Here is a 20,811-nt window from a genome sequence, read left to right as displayed (position 1 = left end):
CAGAAAGTGAGCTGAATGTAGGGAGTTTGCATGTCCCACATAGCTATTGTTTCAAGCTTTCACGCTCAGCACTGTACACAGGCACCCTGTTGAGGTTTTCTTTAGGGTTGTAATGGCTAGAAGCTGTCCCAACCCATCCTAAATTGAAGTTTGTATTCTGCAAATGCTGCTGAATTTGACTGGGAGAGAGACTGCATTTTGACCACAGCTATGTCTATGATTGATGGCTGGAGTTCCTGAAATCTGTAGGTATGCTGATAAAGAATATGAAGTTTGGCATATTTGCACTTGTAAAATGTAACTCAGTGTCAGACTAATTTTTGCAAAGCACCGTAAAATAAATAATAAAAATAAATGTATCAAAATCCTGATTCAAAAGACTTAATTCAGGTAAAGTTTAGATGGTAAGCACCTGTCAGTACTAACAGGAAAGACAAACTTGTATCGCTCGAATAAAAAAACAAAACAAAATAAAGACAGGAAATTCTAAGGCAACAATAAACTGAAGAGAATCAATAAATTCAAACATCTGAAAGTATGGAAAATACAGTTGAGATGCCACAAAAAGCCGTTTGTGTGTCACTGTACCCTTGCCCACTCACCACTCAAAGTTCTGATATAGTCAGTGCCTACACTCGGCATCTTCCACACAGAAGTATGAGGTACCTACTTCCATTCTGTCATCTGGAACGCAACAAACTAGTGTTGAAACCACAAAACTCCTACATTTGGCTCACCTACACAACTGCAGACATCTTCTTATGCATCTCTTCTTGAGAAATGGCAATATCAACATCTTGCTTCTTGTGTTGCACAGGCATACGAGGACATGTCCGTTGTCATACTCCTTTTCTCAAACAGTTGTTTGCCTGAACACGTTAACAGGTTGAATCTTCCCTTTAGTCTACCCATGTTCATACACACCAAGGTACTTTTGTATTGTTCTTATCAGTCATAGTATACAAAATAGTGCAAGAACCCAGAAAAAATATTTTCTTTCTTTCTAATCCGATAGGCAAAGCAGCATGGATTTATGTACTTGACTATATATTGTAAGGGCATTTATTTTTGTGGGAAGAAGTTACTGAAAGAGTAGGTTCTACCATCTGCTCTGAATGCTATCTGGTTTGGGCTCAGCGTGATCTCTGCTGATAGCAAGCACCAAGAATGTTCTGTTCTCAGTGATGCATTATCCCTGTGGAGAGCAAGGCATTTGTTGCGGTGATGCTTTAATAGGTTCCAGACAATGCAACAAGTCTTTTGTAGATTAGGACAAAGCCTTGTAATTCTTTTGGAAACAGTCCTGAGGACCTCTGTCACTCAGCAAGCACAGGTGCTCAATGCCTGTGTCAGACTTTGTAATGAACAATATGAGCTGCTGAGAGGCATAGCCACTTCAGCCTTTTTGTAATGATTGATTTTAAACTCAGATAAGTGAGTTAAAATAGTTCTGCCTGGAGATGATGGAAAAAGGAACAATTGTGGCACAGCTTCCTGGCCAAGGGGCAGGGGTAAGGGGTGGGAAAAAGAGTTGTCCATTGGCATGGTGGTAGCCAAAGTGTCTTTAGTGGTCAGGCTCGTTTCAAGACCTGCTGGCCTTTTGTCGTGTGGTTTGCTCTTTTCACAAACAATCTAGTAAGACAGAGCTATACGGGCAGTGGGAACAGCAGCCTCCACAAGCCCTGGTGCAAAGTGAGAGGAGGGTCCAGCCTCAAGGGTTTCCTGAATGATACTGAACATGAAAGGGAATTTATTAATAGTGTTTCAATTCCAGATGTCATAGTGAATATCATCACCTTTTAAACAGTGTGATCGGTGCTGCTGTGTGATTGCACGGAGAAAGAACAATTGTTATGTTCTTAGCTACTGCAATTACATACTGACACGGGGGTGCTACCTTCTGAATTACTGTTTGTGCAAAGCACTATGTCGCACGTGTTCTTTTCCATGTCATTATTCGCTTCAAATAACTCCTTTTTTCAGCTTATCTGTCTCTCAGTACAGAGGTTTGTAGATTTCTAGTGGAAAACTTATCGGTCATTTACAGTAGCTAGAAGCAAGAGATTATCCTCCTTAACACTCTCTTAGCTGTGAGCTCCCAAGGACAAGGCTTGTCTTTGTGTTTTGTACGGTGACAAGCACATGGTTGACAGAGACTCTGAACAAGCAAGTCTGCCCTTCCTAGGCAGCTGCTAAGGATAGCTGGTTATTAAAGGGTTCATTTTTGCTTCTTGTCTTCTGGCACGGGACTGTCTACTACAGGTTAACTTTGAATGAAGGTAAGGCAGAGAAATTGAGAGTACAGAGGGTAGAGAAATTGCCATTAAACGTGAACATTTTTCAGCCCTGAAGTTTTCTCAGTATCTAGGTAGACAAGAAATTACAATTGTAACAAGAGAAAGGAGTGACAAAATTACTTAGATGATAAAAGGTCATCTAGTTTCTTTATGTATGAATTCCACTTTTTAAAACTGTTTTTATAGAACCCCCTCTGTTAGGGGTAATGGCACATGAAAGATTTGGAGGAAGAAAATGGGATGTTAGAATCACAGGATCCTAGGGCTGGAAGGGATCTCAGGAGGTCATCGAGTCCAGCTCCCTGTCTAAAACAGAATAATCCCCCACTAAGTCATCCCAGCCAGGACTTTGTCAAGCTGGGACTTAAAAACCTCTAGGTAACACATTCCAGTGCTTCACCACCCTGCTGGTGAAACTGATTTTTCCTATTCTCTAACCTAGATTTCTCTCACTGCAACTTGAGACCATTGCTCCTTGTTCTACCATCGGTCACTACTGAGAGCAGCCTCTGTCCATCCTCATTAGTGCCCCCTTCAGGAAGTTGAAGGCTGCTATCAAATCACCCCTCACTCTTCTCATCTGACAACTGAATAAGCCTAGATCCCTCAGCCTCTCCTCATAGGTCATGTGCTCCAGCCCCCTAAACATTTTTATTGTCCTCTGCTGGTCCTGCTCCAATACATTCACATTCTTTCTATACTGGGGGGCTCAGAACAAGATGCAATACTCAAGATGTGGCCTCACCAGTGCTGGATTAAGGGGAATAACAAATTCTTTAGATCTGCTGGAAATGCTCCTCCTAATGCACCCCAATATGCCTTTAGCCTTCTTGGCTTCAAGGGCACACTGTTGACCCATATCCAGCCTCTCATTCACTGTAATCCCCAGGTCTGTTTCTGCTGTACTACTATTTAACCAGTTGGTCCCCAGCCTGTAACAATGCTTGGAATTCTTCTGTCCCAAGTCTAGGACTCTGGACTTGTCCTTGATGAACTTCATCAGATTACTTTTGTCCCAATCCTCCAATTTGTCTAGATCGCTCTGGACCCTGTCTATACCCTCCAATACCTGACCCCCTGTCTTAGTGTCTGCAAATTTGCTGAGGGTGCAATCCATCCCCTTATCCAGGTCATTAATAAAGATGTTGAACAGTACCAGCCCCAGAGCAGATTTCTGGGACACTCCACTTCAAACTGCCTGGTGACCAGACACTGAGCCATTGATTGCTACCTGCTGGCCTGACCATTTAGCCAGCTTTCTATCCACCTTCCACTGTATGTATCCAATCCATACTTCCTTAACTTATGGGCAAGAATGTTGTGGGAAACTATATTGAAAAAAATTGCTAAAGTCAAGGTATATCAGACCCATTGATTTTTCCCACGTCCACAAAGCCAGTTACCTCATCATAGAAGCTAATCAGATTGGTCAGGAGTGACTTGCCCTTAGTGAACCCATGTTTACTACTCTTAATCACTTCCCCCTCTTCCAAGTGTTTCAAAAGGGATTCCTTGAGGATCCCCTCCATGATTTTCCAGGGTACTGAGGTAAGGCTGACCAGTCTATGGTTCCCTGGATTGTTTTTCTTTCCTTTTTTTAAAGATGGCCACTATGTTTTCCTTTTTCCAGTCATCTGGGACCTCTCCTGATCTCCACAAGTTTTCAGAGATAATGGCCAAAGTTTCTGCAGTGATATTTGCCAATTGCCTCAGTACACTTGGATGCATTAAATCGGGACCCATGGATTTGTGCATGTCTAGCTTTTTTACATAGCCCTTAACCTATTCTTTCCCCACCAAGAGCTGCACGGCTCCTTCTCATACTGCATTGCCTAATGCAGTAGTCTGGGAGCTGACCTTGTCCATGAAAGACAGAGGCAAAAATAGCACTGAGTACTTCAGCTCATCCCACCTCATCTGTCATCAGGTTACCTCCCTCGTCCAGTAATGGCCCCACACCTCCCTGGCCACCCTCTTATTGTTAACACGACAGTAGAAACCCTTCACATTCCTTGCTAGCTGCCCTTCCAATTGTGCTTTTGCCCCACTGATTATTCCCCTGCATTCTCCAGCAATACATTTATACTCCTCCTTAGCCATCTGTCCAAGTATCCACTTCTTACGTGCATCCTTTTTGAGTTTAAGCTCACCAAGGATTTCCTGAGTAAACCAAGCTGGTTGCATACTATATTTGCTTTTCTTACTGTGCATCAGAATGGTTGGTTCCTGTGCCTTCAGTAAGGCGTCTTTAAAATACTGCCAGTTCTCTTGAATTCTTTTCCCCTTCATATTTGCTTCCCAAGGGATTCTGCCTATCAGCTCTCTGAGGAAATCAAAGTCTGCCCTTCTGAAATCAAGCGTCTGTATTTTACTGTTCACCTTTCTTCATTTTGTCAGGATCCTGAAATCCACCATCTTGTGATCACTGCACCCCAGTTTCCACCCACTTCTATTTCTCCTATTAGTTCTTCCCTGTCAAACTGTGCACAGTTCCTTCAGGACTTGTACCAAGAAGTTATCCCCAGCATTCTCCTATAACTTCCTGGATTGTCTGTGTGCTGTTGAATTGGTCTCCGAACAAATGTCTGGGTGATTTAAGTCTCCCATGCAAACCAGGGCCTATGACTTGGAAGCTTCTCTTCAGTTATCTGAAGAAATCCTTGTCTACGTCATCTCCCGGATCTGGTGGTCTAGAGCAGACACCAACCACAACCTCATCTCTGTTGCTTCCACCTCTAAGCTTAACCCAAAAACTTGCAACTGGCTTTCCTCCCTCCATACACAGGAGCTCTGAGAAATCACACTGCTGTCTTTTATATACAGCACCACTCCTCCCTCCTTTTCTCCCCTACCTGAACAGTTTATATCCTTACATGACGGTGCTTCAGTTATACCAGTCATCCCACCAACTCTGTTATTCCAATCACCTCATAATCTTTTGCATACTTGTCTTAATCTAATTCTTGACTCCCCCCACCACCCTGCTTCTGCCCCTCTGCTCTCTGATTTGCTCACCTTGATGATAATATTCTGATTTGTCAACCTTGATTACTATTTTTCGTTCTTTGTGCCTTAAATATTGAGTCTGTTCTGGTATGGCTAAGGTCTGCAGAAGTGGGCCTGTCCCACAAAAGCGTATCACCTAATAAATTATTTTGTTAGTCTTTAAAGTGCTACTGGACTGCTTTTTTTGTTTTGATTTGCCATGTAAATTACTTCTGTGTCACTACCAAGTGCAGTGATGTTCCATGCAGATTCCTCTTCCCCATAAATCCCCACCCACGGAATAACAGATTCTCAAGGGGAGACAAAGGGAAGCTTCAGTTATACCTTGTCACTTACCAGCAGCTGATGTGGTACCAGAAGACAGAGCAGCAGGTTCCTGGGTTACAGCAGCCAGCCTTGGAAAGGGAGAAGGAGGGTGGAGGCTGCCTTCTTACAGTGCTCTGCCTGCAGGGCACCAGTATGGGGTGGGGAGGTATGGCCAGGGCAGGCCGGCTAGCGGGGAGGGCATCACACAGTAGACCTAGGCTGGGGTGAAGGAACAGAATCTAGTGGGGGTGACCACACTGAGTCAAAAGCTGAATGGGAGAAGGGTTCAGGGGCACATAGGGATGGAGAGAGAAAGGGAACCTGAGTGTGAATGGGGCAGCCATGTCTGCTGATTGGCAAATGGAGTGCAGGGACACATGAATACCGGGTCAGTGTGCCTGACAATGGAAGAGGCTAGAAGTCACCCAGGGTCTGCATGGAGAAGGTTCCTCAACTCCATAATGGTCCCTCTTTGCAAAAAACCTGTCTTGTACTTCTCCCACCTACACCCAACAACCCTCCAAGTTCACTCCTGTGCTCCTTCCCAGCAATTCATTCTCTCTTCCTTGGCCCCTCCATTACTTGTGATGTTCCCAAGTCTTCGCACTGCTTCTAAAGATTGTGGAGAAAAGGTTGATCTATTCTAGTTTTAATGAATTTTTACTCAAAATTCTGCATTATTATCCTAGAAAGGAATGTATTGGTCATAAATATCCCCATAATCTTTCTTATCTGTATTCTGACAGAAATACTTGCTGACAGGGATTTGGAAATAAATTAACAAAAGAATTGAAACTGGTGTGGGGTTTTTTTTCTTCTTTTTTTTTTTGATTTGACAAAATATGCAGAATTTTATAACCTAGTGTGCAACATTTTCAGTGTTTTTAGCTCAGACATTCCCCTAGGAGTAATACAACAAACCCTAACCCTAACCCTAATCCAAAAGCTGCCGTCAAAGTTTATATTCTTTGCAATATATGTGTACATAATACAAACTATTTATTTTGCCAGCTATTATTCCACAGCCTTATATTGCTGCAACAACAATCATTGAATTCATCTTGGGCTAAGCATGTTATATCTGCACTATCCACCATTACCTCCATAATGCCCAGCACAGGTTGAAACTCTGTAATCTGGGACACTCTCATCTAGCAACATACATAATTGTCCATGATTTTAGTTAGCTGGGTGACCACTTATGGGTATGGCCAAATTTCCCATGGTCCCATAAAGTTTCTTTATAGCCACCAGTCCTGGGTCTCAGTGTTCTGTGCTATTGTTTAGCTCTAATTTACCCCAAATGTTTTCTAAGAGCCCCGTAAGCAAGAAAAGTATTAGTAATACGTTAAACACATTGACCTTCTGTGGTCTGGGAAATTCTCTCGTCCAGCACCAGTCAGGTCCTGATTGTGCCAGACAAGAGAGGTTCAACCTGTAGTTGATCCGGAATTTTTTTGTCCCCTTTCCCTAAAGAAGAAGTGTGATTAATTAAATGTTGAGATGATAGCATTCGGAGAGCATTACATAAGGCAGTTGTGGGTATTTAAAATTGTGAAGATAGGTAATAGGCTGCATATAACAGACTGAGAAGTATGTTTTGCTGGAAAATATACTGCATTTTATGACTAATGGCAGAATCTAGATAGGAGAAGAGCAAAGTGTAAGGAGAAATTATAAACTGAGATGGTTAGACTTCCAGTCCACTGGGAGGCACTTGCCTGTTAAAATTCTTTAATAGTCCTTGATCCTCGTTCTGCTGTCTGTAACGAGGAGTTTGCCTTTTGGCTCATTTGTCAATTTAGCAATATAACTGAGAATTTAATATGGGAAGAGGGAAATGGAGATGAAATGTGCGGTGAAAACCACTGGTGATGTATGGATTTATCTTGTTTCTCTCTCTAGTACTAAAGTATTTGGTACTAACTAGCTTATAGGAAGCAACCTCCTTCATTTTTATGAAGGAGGAAACCTCTAACATCTGGATAGAATGAAAATAAAATGAAAGCTTATACAACACAGGTCCAAAATTGAAATCTTTTGTGGGTAACTCCAGCTTAGGCCAAAGGTAAACAAGAATGTATTAAAAATATTCTCATTACAGACAGAGAAGGGAGGGTGTGTTTGGAGTTCAGGGTGTGTACTGGTTTATGTTAATAAGTAAGTAGGAGTGAAAATGGCTGCAAAATTGTCAGCTACAGGGATCTGAAAAATCTGCAGAAGTAACGTGGTGGTGCCCCTGCAACTTACCCATAGGTAATGTGAACACCCTGATGCTGAATGTCAATGATGAGCTCAGGTGAGTGCTCTCCACGGCAACCCATGTGCACTCATGCATTGACTCAAATTGCTTGTTGCTAGGCAGCATGTGCACCTGCCTAGCTTCAGCCTTCAGGAGAGGGCTTGTATGAACATAGCTATAGTAATAATTAAGCTTTCATCACAGGATCTCAAAGCACTTTTCAAAGGTAAGTGTCATTATCATCATTCACCAGAGAATTAAAATGAGACCAATCTAGAAACAGATTTCAGGGTACTAGAAGAGAGTCAAGAGAGCTATTTATTAGAGCCCATTATGCCTCTAATCAGATGTGAAATTTTCCAGCCCCATGCTAAGTAAAATCGTACCATAGTCAAAAATAAACTGGTCAAAATAGACACAGCACCATGCAAAGCCGCAAGAATACATATGTTATCATTTTTACATTTTCTTTATTTTCACTGAGCTATGCCTTGCTCATGTTGGCAGAATCAATGATTATACTATAGAATATTAAGTTTGTAAGACTGTAAATTTGGAGCTAGTGAAACTAGTGATAAGCACCAATAAAGTTCTATATAATGATTAAAAATGAACTTGGAGGGGGAAAGCCTGATGTCTGAACCCTTTGCCATTGAAGAAAAAAATTAGCTAAGATTGTCCAAAGAAAGAGAGAAGTGTTAGAGCTGGGAAGAACACACTTTTCTCATCCTGCAAGAATTTTCAAAATTTTTGAAAAGCTTTCATGTCCAATTGGAACCAAAAGTAGGAGTACTGAATTCTTTCTGAAGCTGAAAAACTCTTCTATCAAGACTGCTTTTGTTTAGAATTTGATTTTTTTAAACTCCAACTTTTTTTTTCAAATTCAAAATTAAAAGTCATTTCAACCTTAAGCCTGGAACATCTTTGTTATCAGACATTGAGAGCAGGGACCAGAATCCTTAGGTTTTGCTAATTTCCTGTTGAGTAGTTTGAGTTTAGTTGCTCATCCTCTTAAACTCCAGCAATTCATTTATATTGAATTATATCCATTTATGTTTTAAAGGCCACCATCCCCCCCAAAGTAGTTAGAGACTTAAACCATCAAGATAGAAATAAAGATCTTCTTTCACATATCTGATAGCCTCAAATAATGCTGGAGGATCCACAGCTGCAAAATATAAAAAGGACCAGAAGACAGCTCTGCCTGAATTAGTTCTAGCATTACCCGGGGGGGTGGGGGGGAGGAGGAACTATTATTCAGAGTCAGACACAATCATTATACACAAAGCAACCTGAATGCAAGAAAAGTATATAGTGACATATATTTTAAAAAAAGGAAGGTTGTTAGGAGGAGGAGGGAAGAACTGTGCTAACACGCATGTCAAGATAAAGAGCTAAATAAATGAAACAAAATCTCTAAATGTGCAGTATTTTTTTATCTATGTGTTGTGACCATTTAATTAGAAATATGTAGGACTGATTCTCCACTACTTTATACCTGCTCACTTATACAGAATATGTAAATGTGGCTATGTCAGAATAGTAACATTTTACACCCACTTTCACAGATCTAAATGACTGCAGATAGGGCAAGACACTGTTGCCTATACATACAATGAAAGGGGGAGGGGGAAGTACAAATTAGCATTTTTAAATATATTGTGACTGGTTGGTGATGTTTGTGCTGAAATGTTCAGCCTGCTACATTGGCAAGGAATTTCAGTGCTAGTCTTGGATTTCAATTTTTTAAAGAATATGACGAGGATAGGAAGACAATGAAAATAGTATCCAGTTATTTTTGATACAATAAATTAATGCAATATCAACTCTGAAGACCATAAGATTAGTGCATAGAAGTCTGAAAATATATAGTCATAAGTTTAAGGCCCACAACCACATATACTTTATCCTCCCGGCTATGGTTAAACTGAGGTTTCTATTTCATGAAAATTTTGCATTCCAAAACAAAAACCCTTCAGCCAAACACTGCACTCGAAACAGCCCTGCTATTTCAGTCGTACTTCATTCCCACTTCCCCTCCTTGTGAGAGAGAGTGGGAAGTTCCAAATAGGTACTTATTTTGAACCTCAATGCTGTGTGGACGGCATGCAGTTCATAAAAAAATAAATTTCAAAATAGCATAAGTTATTTCGAGATGGGCTAGGGTGTAGCCCTAGCCCTGTGTGTTTATACTGCTGTAGGGTCTCTTATTACACAATAGCATACTGCTGGTAACTCTTGTATATTAGTGGGCCATGAATATAATATGAAGAAAAACCATTTGTCATATATATAAAAACCAGAAAGTATCATCTAGTTTGGCATAGTGCAGGTTAGGAAGACTTCTCGGAGTTAATTGCTGTTTGAACATATTATGTGTCTTAGGGGAAAAAAAAAAAAACATCACTCTTGATAGCCTTTGGAACAACTTGGCAAGATTAAGTACCCTTCTTGTTAAAATGTTGCACCTTATAGTATGCTTTTGTCTATCTTCAGTGCACAGCCATTGGATTTTGTTATACTCTTGCCAGTTACATTAAAGGGCGCACTTTCTCTCATCACCTTATGGCTACGTCTACACGTGCCCCAAACTTCGAAATGGCCACGCAAATGGCCATTTCAAAGTTTACTAATGAAGCGCTGAAATGCCTATTCAGGGTTCGAAGTTTACTAATGAAGCGCTGAAATGCCTATTCAGGCCTATCCCATCAGCTCATGGGAATAAGGGGACTTCGAAGTAGGCAGGGTCCTTTTGAAAAGGAGCCCCGTCTGGACGAGACGCGCAGCGGCAATCCGCGGCAATTTCGAAGTGCCGCTGCCGCCCGCATGCTAATGAAGCACTGAATATGCATTTCAGCGCTTCATTAGTAAACTTTGAAATGGCCATTTGCGTGGCCATTTCGAAGTTTGGGGCTAGTGTAGACACGGCCTATATATAATTAAATCTCCTTTTTGATAAGCAAAATGAATTCTTGAGGTTTTGAGTGTGACATGTTTTCCAATCCTTTAATCTTTCTTGTGGCTTCTCTTTGAACTATCTCCAGTTTGTCAACATCCTTCCTTAAGTGTGGGCACCAGAACCTGAGACAGTGATTCTGGTAGTGGTTGCAATACTATGAATATATATTCAATATAACCGCTCTTCTCCTGCTTGATATTCTTATGTTCAGACATCCTAGGATCATGTGAATCCTTTGCCCATATCATTGATATCATATCAGAAATGAACCTATTGCTCTGATCAGTGACTATGGACCCCACCCTTCCCTTCAGAGTCACTGCTTCCCAGGATGGAGCTCCTCAGCTTCTGTGTTGGGCCTGTGTTCCTTACTCCTATCTGTAGGCCTTTGAATTAGGCTGCTGTAAAACACACGCTGTTGGCTTGTGTTCCAGCAATGCGTATTGCTCTGGATTGGTTATCTGTTCACTTCGTTATTTACCATTTACATATTATAACATTATGAGACCTATCAGGTAGCTGGTTTTTGATCTACTTCATGTGACTTTTATTGGGCACCCTTCCCTGCTGAGCCACCTTTCTTGTTGGGTTTGCTAGAGCACCTGGAGTCCCTGGCCCTAGTGCATCCTTAGGGCCTAGGCAGTAGCACTAGGACAGGAGGCAGCTGGTACATGTCAGTGGCCAGAACCAGCCTGGAGATGTTAGATGCCTTTTGACCCTGTGTGGGCAAGAAGATACAAATAGCTTCCAGCCACACGGGGAGCAGGGGAAGAAACGAGTTCTCCAGAGACACAGGCCAAGTCGTCTGTTATGCCTTCTCTTCCCTGCAGCTGGAAGCAGCTCCCACCCCTTCTCTCCTACACCAATCTGAAAGGCTGCTGTTGGCCACATTCTGGTGCGAACTCAGGCAGAAATCTGGGCATGTGATCCCATGTACTCTCATGTGTTGCCTTGGAAAGACACACAGTGCCAAGTATCAGGCATCAGGTTTGTCCCAGGGACCAAAACAGGGATGGAGGGCAGAGAGAGCTGGGCAATGTGGCTTGGATTGATGGATCTCTCACGCTGCCCCCAGTATGAGAGAGAGAGACACGAGTGTGTGTGTGTGTGTGTGTGTGTGTGTGTGTGTGAGAATCAGTCACCCCTCCCCACATGAACACTAAAGGCTTAAAATAAGAAGATAAATAAAAAGAATCCAACTACACAGTATTTCCTTTTAACAGGGAATCAGTCAACTTCACGTTAATTTCAATGTTTGTACAATTGATTGCCATTGAACTAGCACATGAGAAATTTCACCAGGTGTCCCATATTCAGCATAAGGAAATATGGGCACCCTCAACCAGGGCCATACCTACCAATTTGGATGCCCTATGCTGCCCAGGCACTTGCACCCTGCAGAGGGGTTGCATACAAGGGCTGCAAAGGCAGAAGCAGTGGGGGCAGGCACAGAGTTGCAGGGGCCAAGAGCAGCAAAGGGTGGCTGGCTGATTTGACAGCTGGGGGCAGCAGGTGTGGGTGGTAGTGAGCAGTGCAAGCAAGCAGCAGTGTTTCCTCTTCCTCCAGAAGATGGAAACAGCTGGTTGAGAAGCAGCTGAGGGGGCTGATGTGGTGTGGGCTGCAGGTGTGGGCTGGCTGCTGGAGACTGTACGCAGGATGCAACTGCTGAGGACACTGTGAAATTTGGGGCAGTTTGGTGCCCTAAATTTCATGGTGCCCTTTGCAGCTGTATATTTTACATATAGGTAAGGAAGGCCATGTTAATGAGTATTAACTTGCAGACCAGTATCGGAAAGGTAGCCGAGTTAGTCTGTATCTTCAAAACAGCAAGAAGTCCTGCGGCCCCTTATAGACTAACAGATATTTTGGAGCGTCAGCTTTCGTGGGCAAAGACCTGCTTCATCAGATGCAGACAATAGTAGTTCTTGGAATAGATCATTGATCTAGAATGTGACCTGTACCATTATAAACATATTTTTTGTTTTTGTTTTTTAAATAGATTCTTTCAAGGTGCCACATGTGCCACCAACCAACCACATGATCACTGAGCCAGGGGAAAATGTGACCCTCAGGTGTCCTTACATTGTTAGAGGTTTGGCGCAGCAGCTGACGTGGCACAGGATCAAAGGGGACCAAATGGATACTGTAGTCCTGTGTAACTTCTCAGAAGGGAAAATCTACGGTTCGGATTATCAGGAACATGCAAAGATCGACTGTCCTACTCAGGGGAGCAGCACTCTTGTACTTCACAATGTTACAGCTTTTGACTCTGGAATTTACCGCTGCCACTACATTGTAACTAATGGTGGAAACAACACCCTTTTGATGAGCTTGATTGTCGCTAGTGGTAAGTGGAGAGGCAAAGGGGCTAATGGTTTCACAGAAGGGAACTTTGTGAACTGTGAATATTATCTCCTACGCATAAATACTTGTAGCTGCTAAGTGGCTTTTCAGACGTCACATTCAAACTAGGGTTTGGTCATCAGTTGTGGAATATAGTGTTTACCATGGTTTCCGCAAAGCTGGGCTGACTTCAGTGGTTACTTTTATATCTGGCTGAGAGGAGTCAGTGACTGTGTATTCCACTATGAATACACAGAGCCAGCTGGCTGACAGAGTGGTTAGCATCACTAAAGGCCTATGGATTGGGATCTCACTGTCTGGTTTCAGAGCTGTACAATGCAGATACCTCATGAAAAGTATAAGTTCAAAATAGGGTTTTTTTATATGGATTCCTTTAAGCACTAGTCAGTTCTCATATAGTCTCTTCATGCTCAGTAACATGTCACAATACAATTCAGTGAGTGCTAAGTCCTCTCCCTCTCAAGTACGCGCACTGCTATGTTATATACGCGCACCGCTATATTATATATGCACACTGCTATATTACTTGCAAACTGTGCACCTTTCATGATAACTAAAGGAAATCTTATTGAAACGTTTTTCCCAATTATTTTGTTTCGTTTTTCAAATGTGTTATAATGCACAATAAGTGAAAGAATGAGGGGAGCGGAGAATGGATGTAATTTCTATACACATTAATGCTCATTGGAAAACAAAATCCCAACTATACACACAAAACGATGGGATCTAATTGATAGGATCTTACCACCGAAGAAAGGAATCAGACTCTTGGTGGATACTTCTTGGAAAACATCTGCTTAGCAGGGTGCAGCAATTAAAAATGCAAAAATATTAGGAGTTATTAAAAAGGCAGAGGTAATTTTTTTAAAAAAAAGAAAACACAGTAAAATCTATTGTATACCAACACCTGGAATCTTGTGAGCTGTTCTGGTTATCTCATCTAAAAAAAAGATGACAGGGTGGGTAACAATAAAGATTTGGGGTATGGAACAGCTTCCACCTGAGAAAATATTAAAAAGTATGGGGTCTGTTCAGCATAGGAAAGAGATGGCTGATGGGGGATATGATAAAATGCTGAATCCATAAAATCATGATTGGTGTGGAGAAAGTGAAATAGGGAAGTGTTTCCCTTCACATAATGCAAGAACCAAGGGCTTCTACTCATAATGCAGTCAACCTGTGGAACTTATTGCCAGTTTGCCACAGCATATTGTGAAGCCCAAAAACATGAGTGGCTGGGGGGGGCGGCACGGGAAGACAAATTCCTATAGGACAGATCCATCTATGGCTATATGTGGACAGGGATGTGGTCAGGGATGTAACTGCAAGTTCTAGGTTGTCCCTAAAATACTGACTGCTAGATGTTAGGACTGTATGACAGGGGATGTCACTCGATAAATTGCCTGTGCTTTTCTCTCCCTCTGAAGCACCTGGCACCAGCCACAGGTGAAAGACAGGATACTGGGCTAGACAGACCATTGGTCTGTTCTTGTGTTAGCATTCTGTGAGGTGTGGGGAAGCTGACAAAATCTCCAGCCAAGGTGAAATTTAGTTACTACGGCCTAGTTCAGCGCTTGTCTTGAATGAGCCAAAAAAAAAAAAATTCTTGCTAGGCATGACTACTCTTGCAATATCCATTTGATCACTTTGTTTGACTTGGCTTTCGACTGCGAATGCAGAGTCCAGCCTGGATTAAATGCCTTAGCATTTCTTGCTGATCTGAAAGTGTATTAAAACCTGGATAGGTTCTGTACTACAGGCCAGAATTGGATATAGGGTTGGGAGAACGACTCAGAGAAGACTCAGCTTTTGAGTCTGGATAAGGGGTGCAGGGAAGAATGGTTGAATTGTAAGTAGTGATAGAGAAATGGTGGTGGAGAGAGAGGGATTAAGAGTTAAAATTAGAAATGTGGTTCTGGAGAGTCTGAGTGTGAGAAGATGTTTGGCAACTGCAGAGAAAATATATGACAATTTTGGAGATAGAGAAAGCAGAGGGGCATTGGGCAGATGAGGAGAAATACATCTGGGATTTATTTGCAGAGCTGACGACCTAGAAACAGACATGCTCAGGTAATGAGAGAGCAAATACCATGGCAGTGTATGTATTGCCACTTTTCTAAATGTGCATTTCTACATCTCTTTTTCTGCAAATAATAATCATGCCATACACTTCTGGTCAAAATAAGGGGGCATACAAGAGATGTAAGGAAATATATTATGGGGAGCTCAAGGAAGTATTCATACAATGTTTGTCATTAGAAATCAGCACACTACAGCTTGATGTTTTCTCACAGGAATGAGAATGTAGCCCACTCAATATTATGATTTCTCCCCAGGTTATTCTTACTAATTGTACGGGTGTATTCACGTTACAGTAACACCTGGATCCTCATTGTATGGGATAATTTGGATTGGATTAAAAAAAAACTTCAGATTTTGCTTAATTATGAAAATATCTGGAAGCCCTTTTGCCTTGTCTCAGCTGAAGTGAATTGTGTGTAAAAAACACACACAATTTGGATTTTTTTCTCTAGTCCCAATTCAGCTCAAATAATGTAAACTAGTTATAATAAGAGAAGTCACGTAAAACTGTCTCCATCCTTAAGCCCTTACAATCTGACTAAAGGCATGAAGTGACAGGTAAATTGCTGTAAACAATATAGAGAAGGGTGACAGTAACGGGAACGCAAGGCTGAATTTATTGGCTGAATAGATTGCTTGGTTAAAAATAAAACAATGCCATCTTGGCTGTGTTTAGCAGACCTCGGAAAGTTCAATTTCTAGTTTGTGGTGCAGTGATGCAAGGCTGGCTGCTGTTCTGCTGGCAGACTAGCATTTGTAGGGATGCTGTTTCAGATCTTTTAACTGCCTAGATTTAAAGTGCTGGCAAAGTTCATTACTTTTGTGCTTCTCATTTCTGTGGACCCTTCCCAAGAGAGATCTTTACAAAAGGTGTGATGATAACTTATTTCTAATCTAAACAAAGGAAGGCCTAGATAGCTGTGGGATCTCTCTCTCTCTCTGTCGGAAAACAGCACCAGTTTTTAGGTGCTTACATATGGATTTAGGGGCCAGAAGTGCATCTTATGTGCACTGAATTGCACTAGCTGTGCATCTGGCCCCACGGGCCATACTTATAGCCATATGAGTCTGAAAATGTTGCCTTTATGAGGACAGAGCATCATTCAGTGATCCCTCTAATTGTTATGTCCACGTGCAGAATGGATGTTATGTGCACCAGATGGGGATGATGTGCAACACATCACTTCTATATTGGTGCCCATAAAATTCGCTCTGTATGTGGATGATCTGTGGTGGGGCGGGGCTAAGGGGTCTAGTGTGAGAGAGCAGGAGGTTGAGATGGAGATGCTGAGTCTGGGCAGCAGTTAGGGTGTGGAATGGGGCTCAGGTTGGGTATGAGGTATAGGAGGCAATTAGAGTGATGGAGGGGGCTGGGGCATGGTGTTGGGGCACCTCCTCTTGCTAGAGGGGGGAGCTAGTGAACATGTTGGGGCACCTCCTCTTGCTAGAGGGGGGAGCTAGTGGTTCTGCCCTGCACTTGCCTGCTGGTACCCCCTCCAGCTCCCATTGGCTCCGATTCCCAAGCAAGGGAAGCTGTGGGGGCAGAGCTTCCAGTGCTCATGTTGACGTGGCTCCAGACATGGGTGAGGCATGGCAGCGTGCAGAGCTTCTCCTCCCTCCATGCAATTCCCTACTACTGCAGCCTCTGGCCCTACCAGGGAACTGCTGCAGCCCCAGGGAGGCAGTAGGTGCAGCCTGGGGAGAGGCACACTCCTCTGACTGCTGCAGCTCCATGCGTGGCAGACCTGAAACCCTGTGTGGGGACTTAGGCGGCAGTTGTGCAGCTGAACGGGTTAGAGGGAGGCTTGGTTTGTTTTTGTTACAGCAATGGATATTGGCTGTATTGCCTTAGGCGTTTTGTTTTAAAGGCAGTCCTTGAGAGAGGTAAAAGGGGGTTATATTTAAAAGATCACAAAGCAGGGAGGACACCTTAATTTGCCCATGATTGCTGCTGGAAGCACATTTATTAACTGGATTAAAGTGAGGTTCAACTTTGAAAAATTCCTCTCTAACAGCATGTCCTGGGTTTACGTTCATTGTTGAACTGGTTTCCGAATGATTAGAAGTAAAATTTTCCATCTTTCAAGTGCAATGCGTCTTAGACCCCATCTACGCTTGGGCTTCGGGGGTGTGATTTTCCCACAAGTAGACATACTCACACTTGTTCTCTTACAATAGAAGGGCTAAAAATAGTAGCGTAGCTTATGTCAGTGGCACTGGCAGCAGCGGCACAGGCTCACTGTCTGAAGTACAAACCAACCTAGACCCCGTGGGCGTAGGTTTTGGGCGGCTTGCCCATACCGGCTGCTGCAATAGGCTATTGTTTTTAACATTAGTTTATAAGGAAGATGTTTTTGACACTGGCAATGCTCGAGCTTGTCCCTCAATTTGTGAACCAGACTCGATTCTTTATGGGGTGCATATGTCTAACAGTAAAGCTTTTGTAACTGAGAATTAATTGGTAAATCGTTTTGCAATACATAAGCCAGGGGAGAAGAAAAAACGACATTTATCCAGCTCATGTTCCTATAGCTGCATTAATTCTGCAGCATGAAGAGGAGCAAAACAAGAGTAACATTATAACAAGCAGCTAAGACTGGAAATGTACTTTTGGATCTGTTGAATTAAAAAGTTATCACTTTGCATCGTCACTTTAGCAACAAAAAGCTCATTTTGAAAGGTTTTCCTACCACAGATCATTCTCCTTTGGTTATTTGTAAACACTTCAGGATGTTGGATAATGTTGATTTGGGGTGTAAGTATTTATTTGATTAATAATTAAATCTTCACTGTATCACCTCTGGATGAGAACTCATTTAAAAAACGGGACAAGGGATGACAGGTTGAACCTCCCTTGTCCAGCACACTTGGATCCTGACTGGTGCCACACAAGAGAATTGCCAGAGGATAGGAAGTCAGCATATTCTAGCACATTACTAACTCTTCCACTGCTTACTGGGCTCTTAGAGGATGTTTAGGGCTAAATAACAGCACAGAACACTGAGAGCCAGGACCAGTGTCTGTAAACAAATTTTATGGGACCACTAGTAACTTGACAACACCCATGATAAGTGGTCCTATGGCTAACTAAAATCATGCCAGATTACGGAGTTTGCCAGATGAGTGTTCCGGATTGGAGAGGTTCAGCCCCTACGATCTGTGAAATAGTTTATCTCCACTAGAAAACAAATATTTTCCCCCAAAATATTGCCATTTGCACTGCTCCCATTATATGAATAATAATGAACCATAAAATTGTATCCCATGTGTTATATCAGATCTTCACCTGGAGACTTGCTTTACCCGCAGCAGCATGTTTGAGTTTTGGTGGTGATTGATGTCCCAAACACTGAAAAACCTCTTGTATTGTTTTTGCAAAGTGTGAAATCTAAAACCTAAATTTAGTACAACTCAGATGTCTTATTTCCTGAAGCGGCAATGTGTTGTGAAATCTATAGCAGTGCCATTCAAAAGGAGTATGGGCATTTGCTATTATATGAATTTCCTGTAGGATACAGGGAATGTAGGTAACTCATGCTAAATAGTTTATTTTAATTCTTGAAAGCTCACAAGGTATATTTTAAATTAGAAAACAATTCCTGCCAATTTTTGTTTGGCATAATAGTGTTTTAATTTCACATCTCTACACTCGTTACATATGATTACAACTTAAAGAGCTTGCATTAGATGTCATTGCAGCACTAAATAATTTTAAGATGAAGAATTAAATCTCCCTGTCTTCTATAAATCCTGTGGCCACAATGTCTTGCTAAATACGAGCATGTCATTAATTCTGATACTGGCAATAGTTCTCCTTTTAGTACCTTCATTCATCTGAACTTGCTTTTAATAAGAGCTGTAGCTAATGCCATTTCCCTGTCGCAGAGTGTGGCCAAAACATCTAAATTTTGCATAACAGCTCAGCATCCAACCAATAGGTACTTTCCATCTGAGGATACAAACAGCCATTTATTACTGCACTGATAGTTTTATCTGTTTTATAATCTCCTTTGTAAGAATTCCCTCAGTAGAAATTGCATTTTTTTGCCTTTTTACAGACACAATGATAGGTCAATTTACTGAAATTAGTTTTGGAATCACCTTTAAATTTCTAACCTTCAGTTGCACTTCGGTATGTATTGAATTGCTCCACATCAGTGGTTCCCAAACTTTTCAGCATCACGCTCCCCTTTTGATTTTTGAGAAACCCTCATGCCCTCCCACCTCTTCTTTACCATCATCCAACCCCCCTTTAACAAAAAATTCAATTCATAATTTGAAATAAACACAAAAGCTTGATATAAAATGTTGTTTAAAATTAAAAATAAGCACAAATATTTCTTCTTGACCCTTTGTGGTTGCCTGGTGTAGTCCCAGCTGGCCAGCTGCCTAAGCCCCATACCAGCCTCCAGAGCTACCCATACCAGCTGCCCGCCTGCCTGAGACCTGCACTGCCAGAGCTGCCCAGCCAAGCCCCAGGCTGCTGGCGCCAGCCACCCACTCACCTGCCAGCCACTAGGGCCATCTATCCATCTACCCGCTGGCCACCCCAGCCCCGTACTGCTGGAGCCAGCCATGGGCCAGCTGCCCAAGGTGTCTGCCCAAACCCCACACTGAGAGGGCCAGCCACCCACACACCATGCTGAGCCACCTGAGCCCGATGCTGCCAGGGCTAGCCACCCACCCATCAACCTTAGCTGCCCAAACCCTGCTGTGCTGGGGCCAGCTGCCTGAGCCCCACAAGTCCCACAAGCTGGCTGGCTGGCTGGCTGAGCCCCACAAGCCCTGTGAGACACACACCTTAGCCCCTCCCTACCCTCCCACAAAGCCAGACACCCTCTGGCTCCCATCTAATCCCATCCTCCTTCTCCCCTCCCACAATCCACATTCACTCTCATTTGCAAACGGCAGCCAGGTCCATGTGCGTCTTTGCTGGCTGCCCGCTTTTTACAGCAGCTGCACTGGGTCACCCATATAAAATGGCAGCAGCTAAGAGCAAGAAGCAAAGGCAGGACCTTTCTTCAGGTGGGGAGAATGATGTGGGGGAGTTGGGCCACTTCGCACCTCCCTGCCCTGGGAATTTTTTCACGTTCCTGTGAGCCGATGCCCAGATGCCAGCTAAGGGTCTGGTGGGGCAAAGGGGGTGATGCCACACCAGCAGCTACGCTAAGCAGCCAGGGCAGGCTGGGTTCTTTGGTTTGTGTTTAGTTCGGGTACAGCAGCGAGAGGAAAATTACACTTAGAGAGGCTTTAACAGTTACTGTTTATTTATACAAAGATAGAAACAATTTAACTAAGACAAATGATTAAAGTACAAGTTAGTACTCGTGGGTTTTAAAGGGGAAACAACACAATTTAACTTAAGAAAAGTTTTAGACAAACTAGCTAGCTTAAACTAATACAATTAATGTGTACACGAGAAAGGCACGTTGCAGGTGTGATTTTCACCCCTGCCTCTTAGACCTGGTGGAACCAGAGTCTTTCCCTCAATTCCTATAGGAAAGAAGTGTAATACAGGTGTAATTCTTACCCCTGCCTCCTAGATCCCGTGTGAC

General features: G+C 42.7%; 1 protein-coding gene across 1 annotated transcript in view; it reads left to right on the top strand.

Moving 5' to 3' along the window:
• CD226 (CD226 molecule) overlaps positions 1-20,811 on the top strand; it is a 45,484-nt gene that overhangs the window by 7,605 nt on the left and 17,068 nt on the right. The window contains exon 2 of the mRNA XM_074985859.1: positions 12,810-13,157. Coding sequence (XP_074841960.1) covers positions 12,810-13,157 — 348 coding nt within the window. The remainder of the gene's footprint in view (positions 1-12,809; positions 13,158-20,811) is intronic.

The sequence above is a fragment of the Carettochelys insculpta genome, chromosome 2, assembly GCF_033958435.1.
Source record: "Carettochelys insculpta isolate YL-2023 chromosome 2, ASM3395843v1, whole genome shotgun sequence".
In the NCBI taxonomy this organism is placed as follows: Eukaryota; Metazoa; Chordata; order Testudines; family Carettochelyidae; genus Carettochelys; species Carettochelys insculpta.
Note: the sequence above shows the minus strand (reverse complement) of the source record. Positions and strands in the feature narration are given on the sequence as shown.